Below are 21,731 nucleotides of genomic sequence, written 5' to 3' on the forward strand. Positions count from 1 at the left end.
GGATCTTTCTCTGTAACTCAGAGTTAAGTTCCTGCTAGCCTCTTGTTACAGATTTTCATCAACCAGTCAATACATAATGTTGCTTTATGTGCATTTCTGTTTAAAGACACCTTACTTTGTGTATATTGTTTATTCATTAGCATTGGACTCACAGCCATTAACACTATAACTCTTGCCTGAATGAAGCTTATCTAATACACATATTTTCTCTGTAAGGCACATTGCAGCCTTCTTGCATTTAGAAATACTAGACAGCACTTCAGCACTATACTTGGGGATCATTTTAGACAGTGAAACACCAACAGAAAACACAAAAATATTTTAAAATGTGCCTAAATAGACCATGAAAAGGAAACTTGTTTGTAGTATGAGAGCTAAAACAAGAAGGTATAGGGTCCATTGTTTGACCTTAGCTGGGAGAGTGTGCTTTCGGCAACTTAAATTTTTTGCTGCTCTGTGCATGTCCAGGAATGACTGAGAGTATTGATTAGATGTTACAAATAAATTTTAGTGAGTAGATGAATTTGCAAGTGCAAAACCCTTGAATAGTGAGGAGCAACTATACTGTAACTAACAATTAATTTACCATATCTTGAACAGGTCTGAGAATTAGAAAGAAAGGAAAAGAGGTCTCTGAAAAATCAAAAGCATTGTGATGAGATTTTAGGTTCTAAGGGCCTTTTCTTAAGAATCCACTTAGGATATAATGTTATTCTGTTCCGTTGATTGTTTGTTTTGGTTTCAGCAACTGGAAGCAGCTTTGTGCATGGGGGGCGTAGTTTTGAAAGATAGGCACACTAACAGCAAGTTGACAACTGACAAAGTGTCGTAAGGGGGAAGACAGAAAAATCTAAGTAACAAATAGAAAACCCAAAGTATAACATTTAGGGGGTCTTTAGTGGAAGAATACTCTGTATTTCATTAACCTCTAGGATAGTGTTTCTAGTAAACTTTCTGCAGTGATGAAAATACTCTATAATCTGCACTGTATAATACAGTAGCTGCTAACCACAGGTAGCTATTGAGTCCTTGAAATGAGGCTAGTGCATCTAAGGAATGCAATTTTAAATTTTATCTAATTTTAATTATTTTAGATTAAATAGCCCAGGTGGCTAGTGGCTATGTATTAGACTGCACAGATCTAAGGCATTGCTGTTATTAGGATGTACTGTTTGATGCTCACAGTGCTTGATTCTGTCAGTAAGAAATTTTAATTATGTTTAGTGTATGCAGCTTAAGCAGATAAGGAAGTTAATGGTGCAGTTATCTGGAGAGGGGTGGAAAACAAAATCAAAGCCTCTCAGCTACTCCTCTTTTTCCCATAATGAGGAAAAACTATAAGTGTGTACATAAATACTAGGATGTATGGCATGTTTTGAGAGTGAATGAACCCTAAACACTTCTCTTGAAAGCTTGTGTTGGGTTATGAGTGGGGTAGGTAAAAATACAAATACTTTTCTTGTAATATATGTTGATTATTTTTTTTGGATGGCTACTAAATTGTCATGGCATAAGTATTATACTTATTAAGTTGTTCGGACCTAACTACTTAAGAAATAGAACTGTTGATATTTCTTTTGACCGTGGGTGCTGTATTAGTCATCAATTGCTGTGTAACAAATGACCGCAGAAATGAGCAGTTAAAAACAAACATTTATTATTTCACCCTGTTAGCGAGGGTCAGATTTTGATGCAGGAGAAAAAAGAGAACCCATCTACTGGGGAATGCTTGAATACAGTTTTCATAGAATATTGTCAGCCATTTAAATAAAATGAACTGGCTTCATACCAGTTGACTTGGAGGAATTTCCACTATAAAATGAGAAAAGCATGATGCAGAGAAACATCTATAATAAGATCCTACTGTTGTTACCTGAATAACAACTCTCCCTCTCTCACCACTATATGTGTATGTACATGTGTATATTTTTATTTGATACAGTGAGCCCAGATAAAGATATGATAGGATATACATCTGGTTGTTGGCATTGGTTATTTAAGAGAGGAGGAGATGAGATAGGAAAAAGAGATAAAACAATTATTTTTAAAAGTTATTCCCGTCAAGAACAACGTATTTGATATTCAACTTATGTAAAGTATGTGTCTGTGTGAGTGTGTGCATAGAGTTCAAATGAATCATCATTAAAATGGTGGTGGTTGTGTCAGGATAATGGAATTTAGGTAATTTTAAATTTCTTTTCAATTTTATTCTTATACTTTTATCTCTTTTGATTCTCACTTTCAATTTATATTTATAATTTATATAAACAGAAAAAAATGAAAGCCATTTTCATTGTGGTAGGGAGCAAATATTTTTAGACCTAATGAGAAAACATTGCTGTTGATTCTGGATTCTCTCTCTGTACTGGGAGGGAGTAAGTGTAGCATGAATGAAAACCCTATAAATACTTTAAGATAGTAATTTCACGCTTCTCCCACATCAGATATGTTTTATAGAAGTTACTGATACTGCCATGGAAAATATGTCTTTCAAGGTGGCTGGGGAATACCCTAGGGTTGGTTGAAATGTACAGGCAGTTACGTATGTCTTGATAATTGCTTTAAGAAAGGTTAGATCATAATTCTTCTACTACAATTATAGTAGACTTCTTCTTAGAAGTAGTAAACTTCTAAGGTAGTTTAAATAAAAGTATGGTATTAGGTAATATTCTTTGCTTTCTGGGGCTAGAGAGAGAGCAGTTAAAGTTGTTTAACGAACTGCAGGCATTCTGCTTTTGCATGTCAAAAAAAACTTTAGTGATTACTTAATACAGTTGGGCGTATGTGTGTGTGTGTTACAGCTTTTGCAGTACACTTACATTATTCTTTCTGTGTTTGATGAACCATAACAAGAATATTATAGGAATAAGAGTTACTTGCAAAGTAAGGAAGAAAGTAGAAAATATATGCATTTCAATGTAATTTCTATCTGTGGAAACAGGATACCAGTAAATTTATGAAGTTTCTTTATGGTATTTTGCCCAAGTGTGTGAAAAGAGCATTGTATGTTTTGAATAATACATTTTTATTTAATATGATTTCCATATAGTGAAATACATGAATCTTAAGTGTATAGTATCCATTTTGAAAAATGCACACACTAATATAATTTACACCCCTATCAAGATACAAAATGTTTTCATCGGGTCAGGAAGATCCTTTCTGTCCCTTACCAGTGAATCCTTACTCACCCTCTACCCAGAGGCAACCACTGTTTGGATTTCTTTTGCTGTAGATTAGATTTACCAGTTCTAAAATTTAATAGAAATGAGTATATATATACTCTTTTGTATATGGCTTTTTATACTCGGAATTTTGGGGTGGGGGGATGCTTGTCCATGTCTTATGTGCATCAATATTTCATATCTTTTCATTACAGAATACCATTCTGTTCTATGGACATGCCACAATTTGTTTATCCATTTTCCTGTTTATGGACATTTGCAATATTTCAGTTTTGGGTGATTATGAATAAAGCTTATATAAACATTCTTTTATAAGATTTAAAAAATAATACATACTTTCGCTTATTTGGGGTAAATATCTAGAGATAGAATTGCTGCATCATAAGGTAGAGATGCAGTTGACCCTTTAACAATGTGAAGAGGTGGCAACCCCCATGCAGTTGAAAATCTGCATGTAACTTTTGACTCCCACAAATATTACTAATAGCCTACTGTTGATCTGAAGCCTTCTTGATAACATAAATAGTCGGTTAACACGTATTTTTTATGTTATATGTATTATACACTATATCTTACAATAAAATAAGCTAGAGAAAAGAAAATGTTATTAAGAAAATCATAAGGAAGAGAAAGTACATTTACTGTACTGTACTATGTTTATCAATATCATAAGTGTATGTTGTATGTTGTCTGTGTACAAGATGAATTGTGTGTCGGTACCTACATCAATATCCGTCTCACATGATACAAAACACTGTAGATGTTATATGTATTACTAACACTAGACACTAAAAATGAAAAGGTAAATGTGGAAAAGAAATTCATATTTATTTACAGGTATAGCTATTCATGCATTGATAATGAAGAAGCAGCAATATGGTTGATTTCTGGTAGTCTAGTGTAATTGATACAGTTGCTTCACAGTACCCTACCCTGTACACTAATGAATGAGTTGTTATAAAATTTTTATGGTATACAGTATTATAGTCATATTCATAATACAGTTTTGGAAACATTGTTAACATTTTCTCAAAAACTACTTACCTGTGATGATAGGCTGACGGTTTTTCCAATTACTAGAGAGAGGGGAGCATACTGTATGATAATGTAATCATTTGAAAACAAAGTTATCCAACAGTAAGAAAACTAACATTGTTAATTTTGTATAAAATGTCAGTCACCTTATGCCTATGTAAGGATAGGCTATCCACTTCCATACAAGTCTTGTACATGGTGTTCTACACAATGAATACTTAGGCAATGATGATGACACAGAAACGTTTCATATAGTTCTTGCTGTACACTTACTAAATTTTCACATGACGACGCACACATATATACAGCAGAGAGGTTTATTAATTGTACAGCATGATGATTATTTACTATTTATTAAGTGGAAGTGGGTCATCATAAGGTCTTCATCCTTGTTATCTTCATGTTGAGTAGGCTGAGGAGGAGGAGGAAGATGAGGGGTTGGTCTTGCTGTCTCAGGAGTGGCCTCGGTGGAAGAGGTGGAGGAGTTCCAAGAGGAGGCAGGAGAGGCAGGCACACTTGGTGTAACCTTACATAAATACACTGTAATTTCTGACTTTTTTGCTTTTCCATTTCTCTAAAAATGTTTCTATATAGTACCAATCCTTCTTCCACTGTTGGCTTTAGTTTTAGTGCCCATGTCATAGAAGGGTCCATGTTGTAAAAGAAGTCAAAAGCAGTATTGAATAATTGGAACCCTTCTTTCTGCCAGATTGTCTAATGTCAGTTTGTTTTCTGGCACTGCTTCTTCTGTGTCTTCTTCCTCATCGTCTGGCACTGGTTTGGAAGCACTCATCTCCATCAAGTTATCTTCTGTTAATTCCTCTGGTGTGGTGTCTGTTAGCTCTTGAATTTCTCCAAGATCCATATTTTGAAACCCTTCACCCCCTACCTTTTTTGCCATATCAACTATCTCTTTCAGGATTTCCTTGATTGACTGTCATAAATCCTGTGAAATCATATACAAATCTAGACACAGTTTTCCTCAGCAGGAATTTATTGTTTTGGGCTTAATGACTTTCACAGCTTTTTCTACAATAACCATGGCATATTCATTGGTGAAATCCTTCCAGACTTCCATGATGTTCTATCAGAGTTTTCTTCCATAGCGTTGGCAGTCTTTCCCATGGAGTACCATGTGTAATGAACCTTAAAGGTCCTTATGACTCCCTAATCTAAAGGTTGAGTTAGAGACATTGTGTTTGGGGGCAAGTAGACCACTTTGATGCCTTTGACACTGCACTCACGGGGTTTTGAGTAGCCAGAGGTATTGTCCAATATCAAAAGAACTTTAAAAGGCAGTCCCTTACTGGCAAAGCACTTCCTGTCTTCAAAGACAAAGCATCAATGGAACCAATCCAGAAAAAGGGTTTTCGCCCAGGCCTTCTTGTTTTACAACCTTATAGATAAGGGCAGTCCTGATCATAAACCCGACTGCATTTACACAAAATAGTAGAGTCAGCCTATCCCTTCCTGCCTTAAATCCTGGTGCTCACTTCCTTCCTTAAATATCCTTTGTGGCATTTTTTTCCCCAGGATATGGCACATTAAAAACTTGTTCAGGGGCTTCCCTGGTGGCGCAGTGGTTGAGCGTCCGCCTGCCGATGCAGGGGACATGGGTTCGTGCCCCGGTCCGGGAAGATCCCACATGCTGCGGAGCGGCTAGGCCCGTGAGCCATGGCCTCTGAGCCTGCGCGTCCGGAGCCTGTGCTCCGCAATGGGAGAGGCCACAACAGTGAGAGGCCCACGTACGGGGGAAAAAAAAACTTGTTTAGGCAGCTATTCTTTCTCCTCAGTGATTTTGTTAATGGCATTTGGAAACTCATATGCTGCCTCTAGGTTGGCTGGTGCACTGATTCCCCTGATACCTTGACATTTTTAAATTTTTATTTATTTATTTTTGGCTGTGTTGGGTCTTCATTGCTGTGCGCGGGCTTTTTCTAGTTGTGGCGAGCTGGGGCTACTCTTCGTTGTGGTGCACGGGCTTCTCACTGTCGTGGTTTCTAGTTGCGGAGCACGGGCTCTAGGCGCGCAGGCTTCAGTAGTTGTGGCACGTGGGCTCAGTAGTTGTGGCTTGCGGGCTAGAGCTCAGGCTCAGTAGTTGTGGCTCATGGGCTTAGTTGCGCCGCAGCATGTGGGATCTTCCTGGACCAGGGCTCAAACCCTTGTCCCTTGCATTGGCAGGCAGATTCTTAACCACTGTGCCACCAGGGAGGCCCTGCCTTGATGTTTTTTAAGCCAAACCTTTTTCTATTGTAAAATTATCAAACCATCCTTTGCTAGCATTAAATTCTCCAGCTTTAGATCTTTCACCTTCCTTTTGCTTTAAGTTGTCATGTAATGACTTTGCTTTTTCTCGAATCATTAGAGTCTGTAGGTAATGCCTTTCTTATAGCAATCCTGCACCCACATAAAAGCTACATTTTCAAAATAAGATTAAAAGGTATTTCACGAAAACTGCAAAGTTTTTGTGCCTTCTGGCATAGCTATAGCAATGGCTTCATGGATTTCTTTTTCTTTTATTACAATGGTCCTTACTTGAGATTCAATTATCTTGAAATGGTGGGCATCTGCAGCTGCGGACACCAATCTGTGGTAGATATTAAGTAATTCAACTTTTTCTTGTAATGTCATGACTTTGCTTCTTGGGAGCACTTCCAGCATTACGAGTGGCGCTTTGTATGGGTCTCATGGTTTTATTCGTGGTTCACAGTATTGCACTAAACAGTGAAAAATACGTGAGAACTGCGAGAGATCACTTCTTATTGTGATATGCAATTTACTGGAGAGACAGCTGCTCACATGGAGATGATAAGCATCACATGGCATTTTAGGCAGATGCTCTCAACACTTGAGCTCACCACAATAGCAACAGGAGGTGGCTATGAAGTTATTACAGTAGTATAGTATATATTGCAGTTAATTTTATGCAGTTATGATTTAATATTGCAACTTTGTTTACATTTCCCTTCACTGCAAATGGCACCACATACAGTTTGTAAGGGTTTGTGTGTGTAAGTTTCAATAAATTTTAACTTTTTATAATAGATTTGTATATATTTTATGGTAGTAAATGATAAAATAGACTAGTATCTACATATATTTTATGCATTCATTGCGTAGCTTTTTCTTAATTTTTTTGATATTTCTAGGCTTTTTCCAAATTGTCTGTTTTTCAGTTTTTTTCAAATTTCTAGGTCTTTTCAGATTGTTGCAAATCTCCAAAAAATTTTCTAAGGTATTTACTGCAAAAATGTTGCATGTAAGTGGACCTGTGCAGTTCAAACCCATGTTGTTCAGGGTCAGCTGTACATTACTTTGTATGAAATTATCAGACTGCTAGTTGCTTCATAGCCTCACCAACATTTGGCATTGACACACATTTTAATTTTAGTGTTTATTGGTGGTATAAAATGGTTTTAATTTATAATTCCCTGATGACTCTTTATATTAAGCACTTCTTTCCATTTGCTTACTGGCTGTTCATTTATATTTCTTGTGAATTCTTTCACTCCTTTAAAAAAGTGGGGTTGTTTTCTTTTTTTATTACTGAGTTGTAGAAGTTGTTTATATATATTCTGGGTATAAGTTCCTTGTAAGTTATGTATTGTGAATATTTTCTCCCAGTCTGTGACTTGCTTATTCATTTCTTTAACACTAACTTTTATTATTTTTAAACAGCTATTAAAGTATAATGGACATACAATAAACTTTGTATTTTTAGTGTACAGTGTGATACGTTTGAACATAGGTGTACACTCTTGAAAATACCACCACTCCTGAAATACTAAACATGTCTATTACCACCAAAGTTTTCCATGTCTTCTTTTAATCCCTTCCACTCACCTCCATCCCCCATCTCTAGGTACCACACTTCTTTCACTGTAGATTCATTTGCATTTTCTAGGGTTTTATATAAGTGGAGAAATATGGTATGCATTTTTTGTCTGACTTATTTCACTCAAAGTGATTATTTTGAGATTCATCCATGTTGTAGTTTGCATCAATAATTCATTCATTTTTGTTGCCCAACTGAATTCTCTCATATGGACATATCACAGTTTGTTTATGTACTTATCTGTTGATGGACACTGGATTGTTTTCCAGCTTTTGGCAATTACAAATAAAGATGCATTGAAAATTAATGAACAAGTCTTTGTGGTTTTAATTTGCATTTTAAAAATGATTATTGATGTTGACCATCTTTTCATATGCTTGTTTGCCTCTCTAAATGTTCTTTGGTGACATGTCTATTCCAAAGCTTTGTCCATTTTAGCATTTGTTTGTTTACTTTCTTATTATTGAATTTTGAGAGCCTTTGTATGTTTTGTGTATAAGTCCTTTATCAGATACATGGTTTGCAAATATTTCCTCCCCTTCTGTGACTCCCCAGCCTCAACTTTTCTTATGTCCCAATGCTAGGGGGAATTTTCATTAAGTATGATGCTGGCTATGGATATTTTATAGATGTCCTATGTCAGTTTGAGAAAACTTTCTTCTATTTGTAGTTTTCTGAGAATTTCTAATCCTGAATGGGTATTGAATTTTATTGTTTCCCATATCTTAAAACACTTTTATGTTTCTCTACTTCTCCTAGAATAGAGTCCAAATTTCTTAATATGGTCACATATTACAGCTCCTTCCAGTAAGAGGTGCAGTCTGTTCCCCTACCTTATAAATCTTGGCTGGCCTTGTCACTTGCTTTAACCAACAGAAAATTCTATGGAATTGTTACTGCAACTTCTAAGCAAGGCCTTAAGAGGCCTTGTAGCTTCTGTTCTCTCTATCTTGAACTCTTGAGACCACTTGCTCTGAAGAAAGCCCATCTAGCCTTCTTGAGGATAAAAGCCTATATGGAGGGACCCAGTCATCCCAGCTAGGTCCAGCTCCCCCACTTTCTACCCCAACTAAGTCCAGTCCCCCCAGCTGATACAGCTACATGAATAAGTCCAGGAGATATCGTGGAAGAACTATCCATTGAACCCACAGAATCATGAGAAATCATAAATCACTATTGTTTTAAGACACTGGGTGATTTATTACACAGTCTGAGATTTACATAGATATACAGTCTGGACTTTTCTGGTGTCATTTCCTGTTCTAATGCTGCCTGTTTCATTGTCAGTCCTTCACATCAGAGTAAATGATATTTCAACTACCCTGTTATTCAAGTCAGAAACTAAATCATCATCTTGATACCTCCTTCTCCCCTCCCTATATCCAGCTATCACTTAACCCCATTCATTCTCTCTCCAAAATATATGTCAAAACTGTCTAATCCTCTTTATCTCTGCACCACCTTAGTTCAAGTCTCCTTCATGTCATCTCTTGTCAGAATTATTGTAACTATCCTAACTCATCTGCCAGTCCCTCCAATCCATTCTCTACAAGGCAGACTCTGTGTGTGTGTGTGTGTGTGTGTGTGTGTGTGTGTGTGTGTGTGTGTGAGAGAGAGAGAGAGATGTTAATCAGATCTTGGCTTTCCATTGTGCTTAATGGATTCCATTGCATTTATAATTTATAATGCATGATGTGGTAACTGCTTACCTCTTCAATCTCAACGTTACCATTCTCCACCTTGCTTACTAGGCTCCAACCATGCTGGCCTTTTAACAGCTTCTATAACTCATTTTTCATAAGCCTTTTTGCCTGGCTAGCTCTGTGTAGTAGGTTATTAGTGCCCCTCCCTCCCCAAAAAGATGTGCAACCTCAGAATGTAACCTTATTTGAAATAAAGGTTTTAGCAGATGTGATTAAGATAAAGCTCTTAGAGTGAGATCATCCTGGATTAGGGTGAACCCTAAATCCAATGACAAGTGTTTTTATTAGACACAGAAAAGGAGAAAATACAGAGGGACACTAGGAAGAAGGTCATGTGAAGATGGAGGCAGAGATTGGAGTTATGCTACCACAAGCAAGGAACACCAGGAGCCACTGGATACGGGTAGTGACAAAGAAGGATCCTCTCTTAGAGCCTTCGGAGGGAACATGGTCCTGCTAACATCTTGATTTCAGACTTCTGGGCTCCAGAACTGTGAGAGAATAAATTTCCGTTGTTTTAAACCACCAAGTTTGTGGTAATATGTTATGGCAGCCTGAGGAAACTAATGCACTCTGTCTCATCCTTTAACACTCACCTCCTGGGATATACTTTTGCTGATAGATCCATCTAATCTAATGGATGCTGATAGATCATCCATTTCTCCTTTATATCATCTTTATTTCTTATAAATTGTTAACATCCATATGGTTAAAAATGATTTTTAAATTGTTTTTCATGCTGAAAAAAATCTCTTTGGGCTGAAATTGTGAACAGTTTTTTGGGTTTTTTTTTTTTTTTTTTTTTTTGCGGTACGCGGGCCTCTCACTGTTGTGACCTCTCCCATTGCGGAGCACAGGCTCCAGACGCGCAGGCTCAGTGGTCATGGCTCACGGGCCTAGCCGCTCTGCAGCATGTGGGATCTTCCCAGACCGGGGCACGAACCCGTATCCTCTGCATTGGCAGGCAGACTCTCAACCACTGTGCCACCAGGGAAGCCCTGTGAACAGTTTTGAACATTAAATTTTTTCATTGTTTTCTTAACTCTGTGGCTAAATTAAGAACCATGTGATAGATAGTTCTTTGATCCTCTATGAGCCTACCCTCTGCTTTGATAAAGAGATTGTAAGTCATTATGTTTTATTTTAAAATTAATTTATTAATATTCACATATACAGAATTTAAAGGTTGATAATAAAGGATCTAAAATAGTTTTTCTAAAATGTTCATTCTTAATGACTTTTTTTTTTACAGTTTCTATTACTAAATCTACAGCAGTTATTTCTCCAAATTAAAAGTAATGGAAACCTCTTTAACTATGGAATAACACTGTTTAATAGTAATAGTACTCAGCCTCGCTGCCCAGGAGTTTTAAAAATGAAGTTATAAAATTTATCAATAATGTGATTAAACATTAAACATTTTACCTAGAATGTATTTTTCAGATCATTGTGCTTTACTTCAGTTAGAGAATTTACATTTTACTTATGTAATTTTTAATAACAAAATCCTATTTGGTTATAAATAAAATTTTATATAGACAAATGCTTTCTCTTGTATTCAGAGGTGTTGTATGTGGGATGATGGACGGTATATAACAGATTGTATAAAGATCCATTTTTACTAGTTACAACATTGTATCTAACTAACCAGTTATCAGAGAAAACTGACTTGTAAACTGAGACTTTAAAGAATGACCAAAGAGAGAAAGAAGGAGGAAGGGATGGGAGGAAGTGGGAGTTCATGAGAAAGACAAAGAGATGTAAATAGTCCCTTGCCTAGCTGTGTAGTCTGTTCTCTAACATACAGCTGTATTCTTAAGAAACTCAGTTACCAGAAATCATATTACCATACCTATTAATTTGATATGGATAAAAAGGATTAATAACTTAAGAATAGCAATCTCAATTTTCCTATGGCAATTTCTATAATAAAGAAATCTTAATAGCTGCTTAGAATGTAAACCTCATATAAACCTAAACAGTTGTTACTGTGTAGTCATTAAATAAAGTTTCGACTGTGGGGTTAGTGAATCAGTAGGAATGCTTTTAGCACCAAATAATAGGAGGTCCTATAACAGTGGGTTAAACAAATAGAGTTTCTTTCCCGCCATCACCCCATCTCTGTCCCTGCCACAAACAAGGAAACTAGAGTTAGGCAGTTACTGGTGAAAGTTGAGTGGCTCAGAGATGGCTATCTGTGAGATTCTCTTAATCTTTTTCTTCATTGTTGCACAGTGGATGTTACAGATGTAACTGTTCAGATAGTAAAGAGGTAGCATTTGTTTCAAAAAGCAAAACTTATCCCACAACAAACTTCTGCTTATATCTCATTGACCAGAATTTTACCATGTGTCTATTTTTGGCTGGAAGGTGGCTAGGAAAAACTGGATTGAGAATGGAGGTTGGGTCAGCCAACCAACAGTATCAGACAAAATCAGATTAAAAAAATTTTTATTAATTGAACTATAGTTGATTTACAGTGTTGTGTTAGTTTCAGATGTAGAGCACAGTGATTCAGTTATATATATATATATGTGTGTGTATATATATATATATATATATATATATATATATTCTTTTTCAGATTCTTTTCCCTTAATAGATTATTACAAAATATTGAGTGTAGTTCTCTGTGCTATACAGTAGGTCCTTGTTGTTTATATATTTTATATATGGTAGTGTGTATATGTTAATCCCAAACTCCTAATTTATCCCTCCCCGTCCTTTCCCCTTTGGTAACCATAAGTTTGTTTTGTATGTCTGTGGGTCTATTTCTGTTTTGTAAATAAGTTCATTTGTATCATTTTTTTTTAAGATTCCACATATAAGGGATAACATATGTTATTTGTCTTTGTCTGGCTTACTTCACTTTATGATAATCTCTAGGTCTGTCCATGTTGCTGCAAATGGCATTATTTCATTCTTTATTATGGATGTGTAATATTTCATTACACACACACACACACACACACACACACACACACCACATTCTTTATCCATTCATCTATCGATGGACATTTAGGTTGCTTCCATGTCTTGTCTATTGTAAATAGTGCTGCTGTGAACACTGAGGTGCATGTATCTTTTCAAATTATAGCTTTCTCCGGATGTATGCCCAGGAGTGGGATTTCTAGATCATATGGTAACTCTGTTTTTGTTTTTTGTAATGAAACGCCATACTGTTCTCCGTAGTGGCTGTACCAATTTACATTTCCACCAACATTCCTTTTTCTCCATACCCTCTCTAGCATTTATTATTTGTGGACTTTTTTTTTTTTTTTTTGCTGTACGCGGGCCTCTCACTGCTGTGGCCTCTCCCGTTGCGGAGCACAGGCTCCGGACACACAGGCTCCGCGGCCATGGCTCGCGGGCCCAGCCGCTCCGCGGCATGTGGGATCTTCCGGGATCGGGGCACGAACCCGTGTCCCCTGCATCGGCAGGCGGACTCTCAACCACTGCGCCACCAGGGAAGCCCTATTTGTAGACTTTTTGATGTTGGCCATTCTGACTAGTGTGAGATGATACCTCATTGCAGTTTTGATTTGCATTTCTCTAGTAATTAGCAATGTTGAGCATTTTTTCATGTACCTGTTGGCCATCTGTATGTCTTCTTTGGAGAAATGTCTATTTAGGTCTTCTGCCCAGTTTTTGATTGGGTTGTTTGGTTTTTTAATGTTGAGCTGTATGAGCTGTTTGTATATTTTGGAAATTAACCCCTTGTTGGTCTCATTGTTTGTAAATATTTTTTCCCTTTCTGTAGATTGTCTTTTTGTTTTGTTTATGGTTTCCTTTGCTGTGCAAAGCTTTTAAGGTTCATTAGGTCCCATTTGCTTATTTTTGTTTTTATTTCCATTACTGTAGGAGATTGATCCAAAAAAGATACTGCTGTGATTTATGTCAAAGAGTGTGCTGCATATGTTTTCTTTCAGAAGTTTTACAGTATCCGGTCTTAAATTTAGGTCTTTAATCCATTTTGAGTTTATTTTTGTATATGGTGTTAGAGAATGTTCTAATTTTGTTCTTTTACATATAGCTGTCTAGTTTTCCCAGCACCACTTATTGAAGAGACTGTCTTTTTTCTCCATTATACATTCTTGCCTCCTTTGCAGATTGACTGATTTTTAATCTAAGCTCTGCTGTTTTTTAGCTGTGTAACTGTAGTAAGTTATTTAGCCTTTCTAAGCCAGAATTTTTTAAATGAGGATGAAGAGGATGATTATTGTTATTAAAATACTACTCTTGTTCCTCCTACTCCTATTAAAATGAGATAATACACATAAAAATCTGAGTAATTTGTCAGACAAGGGAGTTAGTACTCACTATATATTAATTATATCATCATCTTTTATGTTACCACCAGCTTCATTCTTTTATTTTATTGAGGTAAAATTCACATAGCATAAAATTAACCATTTTAAAGTGCACAATTAAGTGTCATTTAGTACATTCACAATGTTGTACAGCCATCACTTCTATCTAGTTATTTCACTACCGCATAAGAAAACCTGGTACCAATTAAGCAGTTTCTCCTTTCACCCTTAACCCATCTCCTGGCAACCAGTAATCTGCTTTCTGCCTCTATGAATTTACCTGCTTTCTGCGTCTATGAATTTACCTGAATATTTTATGTAAATAGAGTCATAACAATATATGGTCTTTTGCATTTGACCTCTTTCACTTAACATGTTTTTGAGGTTTATCTATGTTGTAGCATGTATCAGTACTACATTCCTTTTCATGGCTAAATAATATTTCATTGTGCAGACACTCTCTTTTTGTTTGTCCATCCATCAGTTGATGGACATTTGGGTTGTATATATCTTTTGGCCATTGTGAATAGTTCTGCTGGAAACATTCATGTACAAGTGTTTGTTTGAATACCTTTTTCATTTATTTTTATTATATAACTAACGAGGAGTAGAACTTTTGGGTCATGTAGTAATTCTATGTTTAACTTTTTGAGGAACCACCAAACTGTGTTCCACATTGTCTGCACCATGTATAAGAGTTCTGGTTTCCTCACATCCTTGCCAACACTTGTTATTTTGGTTTTTTTGGTTATAGCCATCCTAGTGTGTGTGAAGTTATATTTCATTGTGGTTTTGATTTGCATTTTCCTGATGACTAATGATGTTGAACATCTTTTCATGTGCCTGATGGCCATTTGTTTATCTTCTTTAGAGAAAGGGCTATTGAGGTCCTTTGCCCATTTTTAAATTAGGTTGTCTTTTTCTTGTACAAATTCCTTATATATTCTAGGTACTAAACCCTTATCAGATACGTTTCTGCAAGTATTTTCTCCCACTCTGTAGGTTGTCTTTTCACTTTCTTGATAGTGTCCTTTGATGCACAAAACTTTAATTTTGATGAAGTCCAGTTTATTTTATATTTTGTTGCTTGTACTTTGGAGTCATATCTAAGAATCCATTGCCAAATCCAGAGTCATGAAGATATACCCCTATTTTCATCTTAAGAGTTTTATAGTTTTACCTCTTACTTTTATGTCTTACGTTTGATTGTATTGGTTCGATTTTGGATCACTTTTGATACATTTTGAGTTAATTTTTGTGTATGGTACAAAGTGGGACCACCAACTTCATTCTATTCTCCTTTATCATGAGTATTACCCATTATGATGAAGCATGAAGCCACTCCAACATAACATGAGTTGTTTTCTAAATAGCTTTTTCTCCATTTTTGACAAGTAGTAGTTTCCTTCTTAATTTTTATAATTGAAGACAGCCTGCATAATGTAAAATGTGTTCCCTAATGAACTGATGCCATTTTATCCTGTGTTTAATAGCAAAACTTGAGCTATATTAGATATATCTATGGTAGGTCTGAGTTTTTTAATTTATAAAATTGGCAGGGGTGAATAGTAAATCTGTTTTTTTCTAGGTTTAAAATTTTACCACTGGTTTTGAACATTGAATTTGTTATTGAAGTGTAGTCAGTGAGAATATGTAATTGTTACTTTTGCATTCTAATTTTGTTTTATTTCATTATTCATAGTCTGTTATATCTTACTGAATGTCATTCCTTGATTAGAAGTTATCTCACCAGTCCTTTTTTCCCTCCTTCATCTACATTGTTGAGAATGATGTAGTTTCCTGGGAGAAAGTGGTGATGTTATGGTAGCTTGACTGTTGCATACTATCCTTTAGCATAAAAAATAAAAATAAAAAATCTGCCAGTGTAGGATGGACAGGATGAACATTATACGTTCTTGAGTTAACTGGCCAAAATTTTAACTACTCATGTTGTCTAGCGATTTGTTTTAAATGGAGGAGGATATAATTTGGTTGTTCCTTTTTGTAGTACTTGATTCTGAAGCTTGAAAGGCCTGCTATAGTCCAGAATATCACATTTGGAAAATATGAGAAAACTCATGTCTGCAATTTGAAGAAATTTAAAGTCTTTGGTGGAATGAATGAAGAAAACATGACAGAGCTATTGTCCAGGTGGGTTATGATTATGGGGAGGAAAGAGTTTCTAAACAATCTGCAGTCTTAGTTTAGTCTCTTTGTAGCTAAATCTGCATGGTTTGTTTTTTCTTGCAAAGGAGAGAAGAGTATTTCTACTATTTTATTTCTAGTGCCTTATTTTAATATTGTGCTTTAGTTAACTTTTCCCCACCAGATACTAATTAATATTGTTACCAAAGCAGAAAGAATAAAATTTGGGGGTATTTTTCTACTTCTTATTTTTCAATCTTATTTTTGAATTGTTAATGACTTCACATATACCTCTCAGCTATAATAAAAATCTTTGCTGTAATCCTTGATGTAAAAATATAGAATCTGTCCAGAACATTAAGATTGAGTGCCCTAATCTGGAAGTAATATTCTGGGAGTTTAGTATAAATTGGAAACTAAACAGAGTAAAAGTATGTGGCTGCACCTACTGCAGTGCCTACCTCTTGGAAGGAGCTCAGTAAATTTGAGTTTTGACAACATAGATCACCAGGAATGAATGTTAATTTGCCCTCTAGGTGATGAAAAATGGGATAGAAGATGGAGTGGACAAATAAAGCCATGCAGTTTTAGAATATAATTGTGACATGGTGTGTCCCTTTAGCACAATATTTTATATAAGTATGTATTACGTCTAAACTACATTTAAGTCATGAAAGTATATCAGAATATAAGGCAACCTGACGGTAAGTGACTTTCCCATAAATACTTGAGTCAGCCGAAGTTGTTTAAGTAGAGAAGTGATATGGGTTTATTTTTATGTAGGAAAAGCAGATGCTATTAAACCAACAGAGTAAGGTTGTCTTTGAAAATTTATTCAGCTATAAAAGGAACATTGGCATCTTAGTCAGAATTTAATAACTTAATTCTTTGACAGATTCTAATATTTGGCTCTGTTTAAGTTGTAAGATATGAGTATGAATTGTTTAAATTTTCTTCTTACTGCTTGAATATTTTATATTGTATTCAGTTATACGTTAGGGACACTAGGTCTCGTCACACATCTTCATGTATTGTAGTCACATTCTTTAACACAACATTTTTTCATTAGCCCTCATTTAATTAAGAGAATACAGTATAGTGCAGTTGATGTGAATGTACAAGTTTTGTCCTGTATTCTCATGTTCAACTACTTCATTACATCGTCCCTGTCATATATTCTGAGCATTCGTTGACCTTAAAATCGGAGTATGATATTAATCTGTGTTTTAGTGCATTTACTAAATTATGAAATCAGATTTGATAACCTTATTTTTTTTCACAGTGGCTTAAAGAATGATTATAACAAAGAAACATTTACCTTGAAGCATAAAATTGATGAACAGATGTTTCCTTGTCGATTCATTAAAATAGGTAAGGTTTCCAGCATTCTGGAGTAGAAATAAATTCTTTATACCATCCGTCATCAAACTACAGCCTGTGGGCCAAATCCTGCAGGTTCCCTGTTTTTTTTTTTTTAAATAAAATTTTATGGCAACACTGCCATGCCACTTGTTCACATAGTGTCTTTGTCTGCTTTTGCACTACATGGCAAAGTTGAGTAGTTGCAAGAGACCACCTAGCCCACAAAGCCCAAAATGTTTACTGTTTGGCTGACCCCCTACTTTATAAATCTGTAACTAAGTGACAGTTATTTCAAATGGAACCTTTTCTACTTTCTCATTTGAAAGTTTCTTAGAACCTTTTCTAAATACTTTCTCATTTTATGAGATATATGGATTTGATTGCCTTGATTGTTTTATGGAAGGTTTATCAGTTCTGAAGTTACATCATTCTAAAACCAAATATTGACGTATTCCTTAAGGCCATATATTATGGTTATTTTCTATTCTTTTCTTTCATATTTCATTTTTTGTGTGTGTGATAATGTTGGTCAAACTAATAAAACTAATTTCATAACCCATTAATAAGTTTCAAAGTAACGTTTGAAAAATGGTACCTAAGCATTTATTGTGTTTATTTATTAGCAAGTGTTTTAGGTTAAGAAAGTATGTGTAATGCCTCCTCAAAACTAGTGTTTTTAGGATTATTTTGTTTATCTATAAGATGGATTAATTAGAAGGTAGGAAGGTTGAGGACTTGACTCTTTCAGTTTCCATCTATATTTCATACCTTTGAAAATATTATGTTAAAATTGAGATTAAGGTGAGTCATATCCCTTTAAGAATGATAATAAAAAGCCAGAATCCCATGTTTTGATTTGGGAGAAAATTCCTCTTTTGGAAGGACCAGCTCCATAGTCATTGTTTCCCAGTCTATCAAGAGTTGGCCTGTTCATTTCATTGAGTCAAAAAGATCCATTAGACGAAAAGAATATCTGAGATCTTAATAAAGACTATTTATAGAGGGGAAACTATTTCTAGAATCATTGGGCTGTTTGGTGTGTTACTTTCTTTTATAAATATAGTCTTTGTTGTTATAATTAATTGTAAATAAAAAACCTGTATCCTGTTTACCTATGAGAATTTAGGAACAAGCAGATTTTTTTTTTTTTTTTTTTTTTTTTGTGGTACGCAGGCCTCTCACTGTTGTGGCCTCTCCCGTTGCGGAGCACAGGCTCCAGACGCGCAGGCTCAGTGGCCATGGTTCATGGGCCCAGCCGCTCCGCGGCATGTGGGATCTTCCCAGACCGGGGCACGAACCCGTGTCCCCTGCATCAGCAGGCGGACTCTCAACCACTGTGCCACCAGGGAAGCCCCGGAACAAGCAGATTTTTAAAATAAATTCTTGATTGTTTCTTCTTTCATGCTAATGAGTAATTCTTTCCTCAGTATGCAGACCACCCATTTCTTATAGATTCTTGCATAGCTTGAATAATTCTATGATTTTACATTCCAAATGTAGAAGCAGTGAAAATATCTTATATTTTCATGTAGTAAATTTAGATTTCATAATTTTAAAGTACTTATTCAACCTCTAATTGCTTAGTCATGCAAAATGAAATGTTCTTTTTTTTTTTTTTTAAGTTCTTTTATTTGAACTTTTGGGGTACATTTCCTATAGTCATTAGTTTTCTTTGAAGGAAAATATCTACTACTACTGCTTCTAAAGTTCTTAATCCTCTAATATTATTCATTAGAACTATGAATAAAAGTCTGTTTAAGGATTTTGAATAGTTTCTTCCCTTAAAAAATTTATAAGAGAACAGAGGTCTCTTATGGATCAGTTAGTTAGACATTCAGATGCCTGAAAACAAGAAGTTGGACCTCTTTCCGGCCCTTTCTATCAGCCTTCTAGTTGTAGGGCATGATGATGTTTTTTACTTGACCCTGGTGGGTTAGTTTTATGGTATTCAGGCAAAATGTTAACTAGAACTTTCCAAATAATTGAAGACACTTATTAACTCATTTGATATTTAGGGTATTAATATTTAGATAACTTCATATTTCTCACTTTTCTGTTAAAAAATGTTAATAGTGGTCTGCAGTGTTTTTGCTTTTCAACCTTCTCCCCACGTTCTCTTGATAAGTTTTGTTTTTTTTTAATAATAAGGAAAATGTGAAACTTAAAGCCTGTGTTAGGCCTTTTTTAGTTTGATGTTTTTAAACTAGTTTTTTTAGTTTGATGTTTTCTTTAAAAATAATTTCGATAAAACACTAAAGTGATGTGTAGCTTTCTTTTGGTGGTGATTCACACAGATACTTGTTTACCTGGCTGGGATAAATTGGTGGAATTTTTCTTAAAAGAAAAAATGTGTTTGAATACTTCACATTTATGTTCTATAATGATATGTTTGAAAGATCTTGCTTTATTTAAAAAAAAAAGTTTATTCTTGGGCTTCCCTGGTGGCGCAGTGATTGAGAGTCCACCTGCCGATGCAGGGGACGTGGGTTCGTGTCCCGGTCCGGGAAGATCCCATATGCCGCGGAGCAGCTGGGCCCGTGAGCCATGGCCACTGAGCCTGCTCGTCCAGAGCCTGTGCTCCGCAACGGGAGAGGCCACAACAGTGAGAGACCCGTGTACCGCAAAAAAAAAAAAAAAAAGTTTATTCTTAAACAACACAATTTCTAAATATAGTCAGCCTTCAGTTACTCATAGTAATGGAGCGGAACAGAAGCAAGGCTTAACTCAATAGCGGATAATCTGCAAATCATGCACTGACATCTAAATATGATACTTTGCATTTATAAAGAGTATAGCTTATTCATTAAATTTGGCTTAGACCCAATTTAAGTAAGTTTGTTTACAAATTAACAAGGAAAGTGAGCCTTCATTTTTACTGCATGGCAGGGGTTAGGTTTTTAAGATCTGTTGTGGATAATCCACAGTGCCAGCATAGCTGAACTGACCTTTAAGTAAATTTTACTTTCCTTTCTTAAGTTACCTTTTGTATAAAATGAGTATGATAATACTTTCTCTGTCTAATGATAGGATAGGTAGCTATATTGGACATTTTCTTGAGTTCTTTTGTAGTTTGTGGATGAGTGGTAGTCTTATGAATTTTAATTTAAGATCATATTTATGAAGGAAATATTTTCATTTTGAATGTCTCTTTTTTATATATTTATATTCATAGAGCTCTTGATTACATGCCTTCTTACATGTAATATTTTAAGTACTATAGAAAAAGTACATGCACAAATATAATTTGAACCATCATGTCATTTCAGCAATCATTATTTAGAACTTCTTATATGTTTTTATTGTTTTTGCATTTGTAAGTGCTTTCACGTGTGGTATCTCATTTGAGCACTATACTGGAAGGTAAAAATCTTTCCTTTTTTGGTTAAGGAAAATGAGAGTAGAAGTCAAATGATGTGTCCCAGGGTACATAGCTAGTAAGTGATGGATCAAAGACATAGTATTTGGTATATGCTTTTGGATATGTGCTTGTATTGCTTTAAAATAGTATAATAGATATTGTTTATGAAGCATCTGCCTAACACTCTGTGAAATAGGTATTATTACACTCACTTTACAGATGAGGAAACTGAAGTTTAGAGGTAAATTAAATGATTAGGCCAAGACCTTACAGGTAGTAGAATGTAGAGATGGTATACAAATTTAAGTCTGTCTTTTTACGAATGTTGAGTTCTTTTACTGTGTGATATATGTAAGTTTTATTTCCTCAGGTAGATTGTAAAATCCTAGGGGATAGCAACTGTCTTCAGACTCCTCAGATTTCAGAAGCAACAAGCAAACTGCTTGCCTCATTAGAGACATCGTATATATACTTTTTGAGTTTATTGTACAGCAGTTTATAGGGATTAATCAATGGCTGTGTGAACTTAATGGAGGAAAAGTTACATCTTAGTGGTGTCTAACCTCTAACAAATGTACTTAGCATTTCCTTCAATTATGAATATAGGCAGTAACTCATAGTATTAGCAATACCTGTGACTTGTCACAGATAGAAGTTATAAATATTTCCCATCACATTACACTGTGGCAAATATCATAACTTTGAAATTATGATAATTATTAGACCTGCCACTAGATTAATTTGTTAGTAAAAAAGCATATATATTTCTATATCATAATTTTGTATCTTCATTATTTC

At 35.3% G+C, this 21,731-nt stretch overlaps 1 protein-coding gene across 2 annotated transcripts in view; it reads left to right on the forward strand.

Annotated features, from left to right (window-relative positions):
* Window positions 1–21,731, forward strand: part of MKLN1 (muskelin 1) — a 185,681-nt gene that overhangs the window by 54,493 nt on the left and 109,457 nt on the right. For both annotated transcript variants that reach the window (XM_060108841.1, XM_060108840.1), the window contains 2 exons: window positions 16,077–16,219; window positions 17,496–17,584. In XM_060108841.1, coding sequence (XP_059964824.1) covers window positions 16,077–16,219; window positions 17,496–17,584 — 232 coding nt within the window. The remainder of the gene's footprint in view (window positions 1–16,076; window positions 16,220–17,495; window positions 17,585–21,731) is intronic.

The sequence above is a fragment of the Mesoplodon densirostris genome, chromosome 9 (genome assembly GCF_025265405.1).
Source record: "Mesoplodon densirostris isolate mMesDen1 chromosome 9, mMesDen1 primary haplotype, whole genome shotgun sequence".
Taxonomy (NCBI): Eukaryota; Metazoa; Chordata; class Mammalia; order Artiodactyla; family Ziphiidae; genus Mesoplodon; species Mesoplodon densirostris.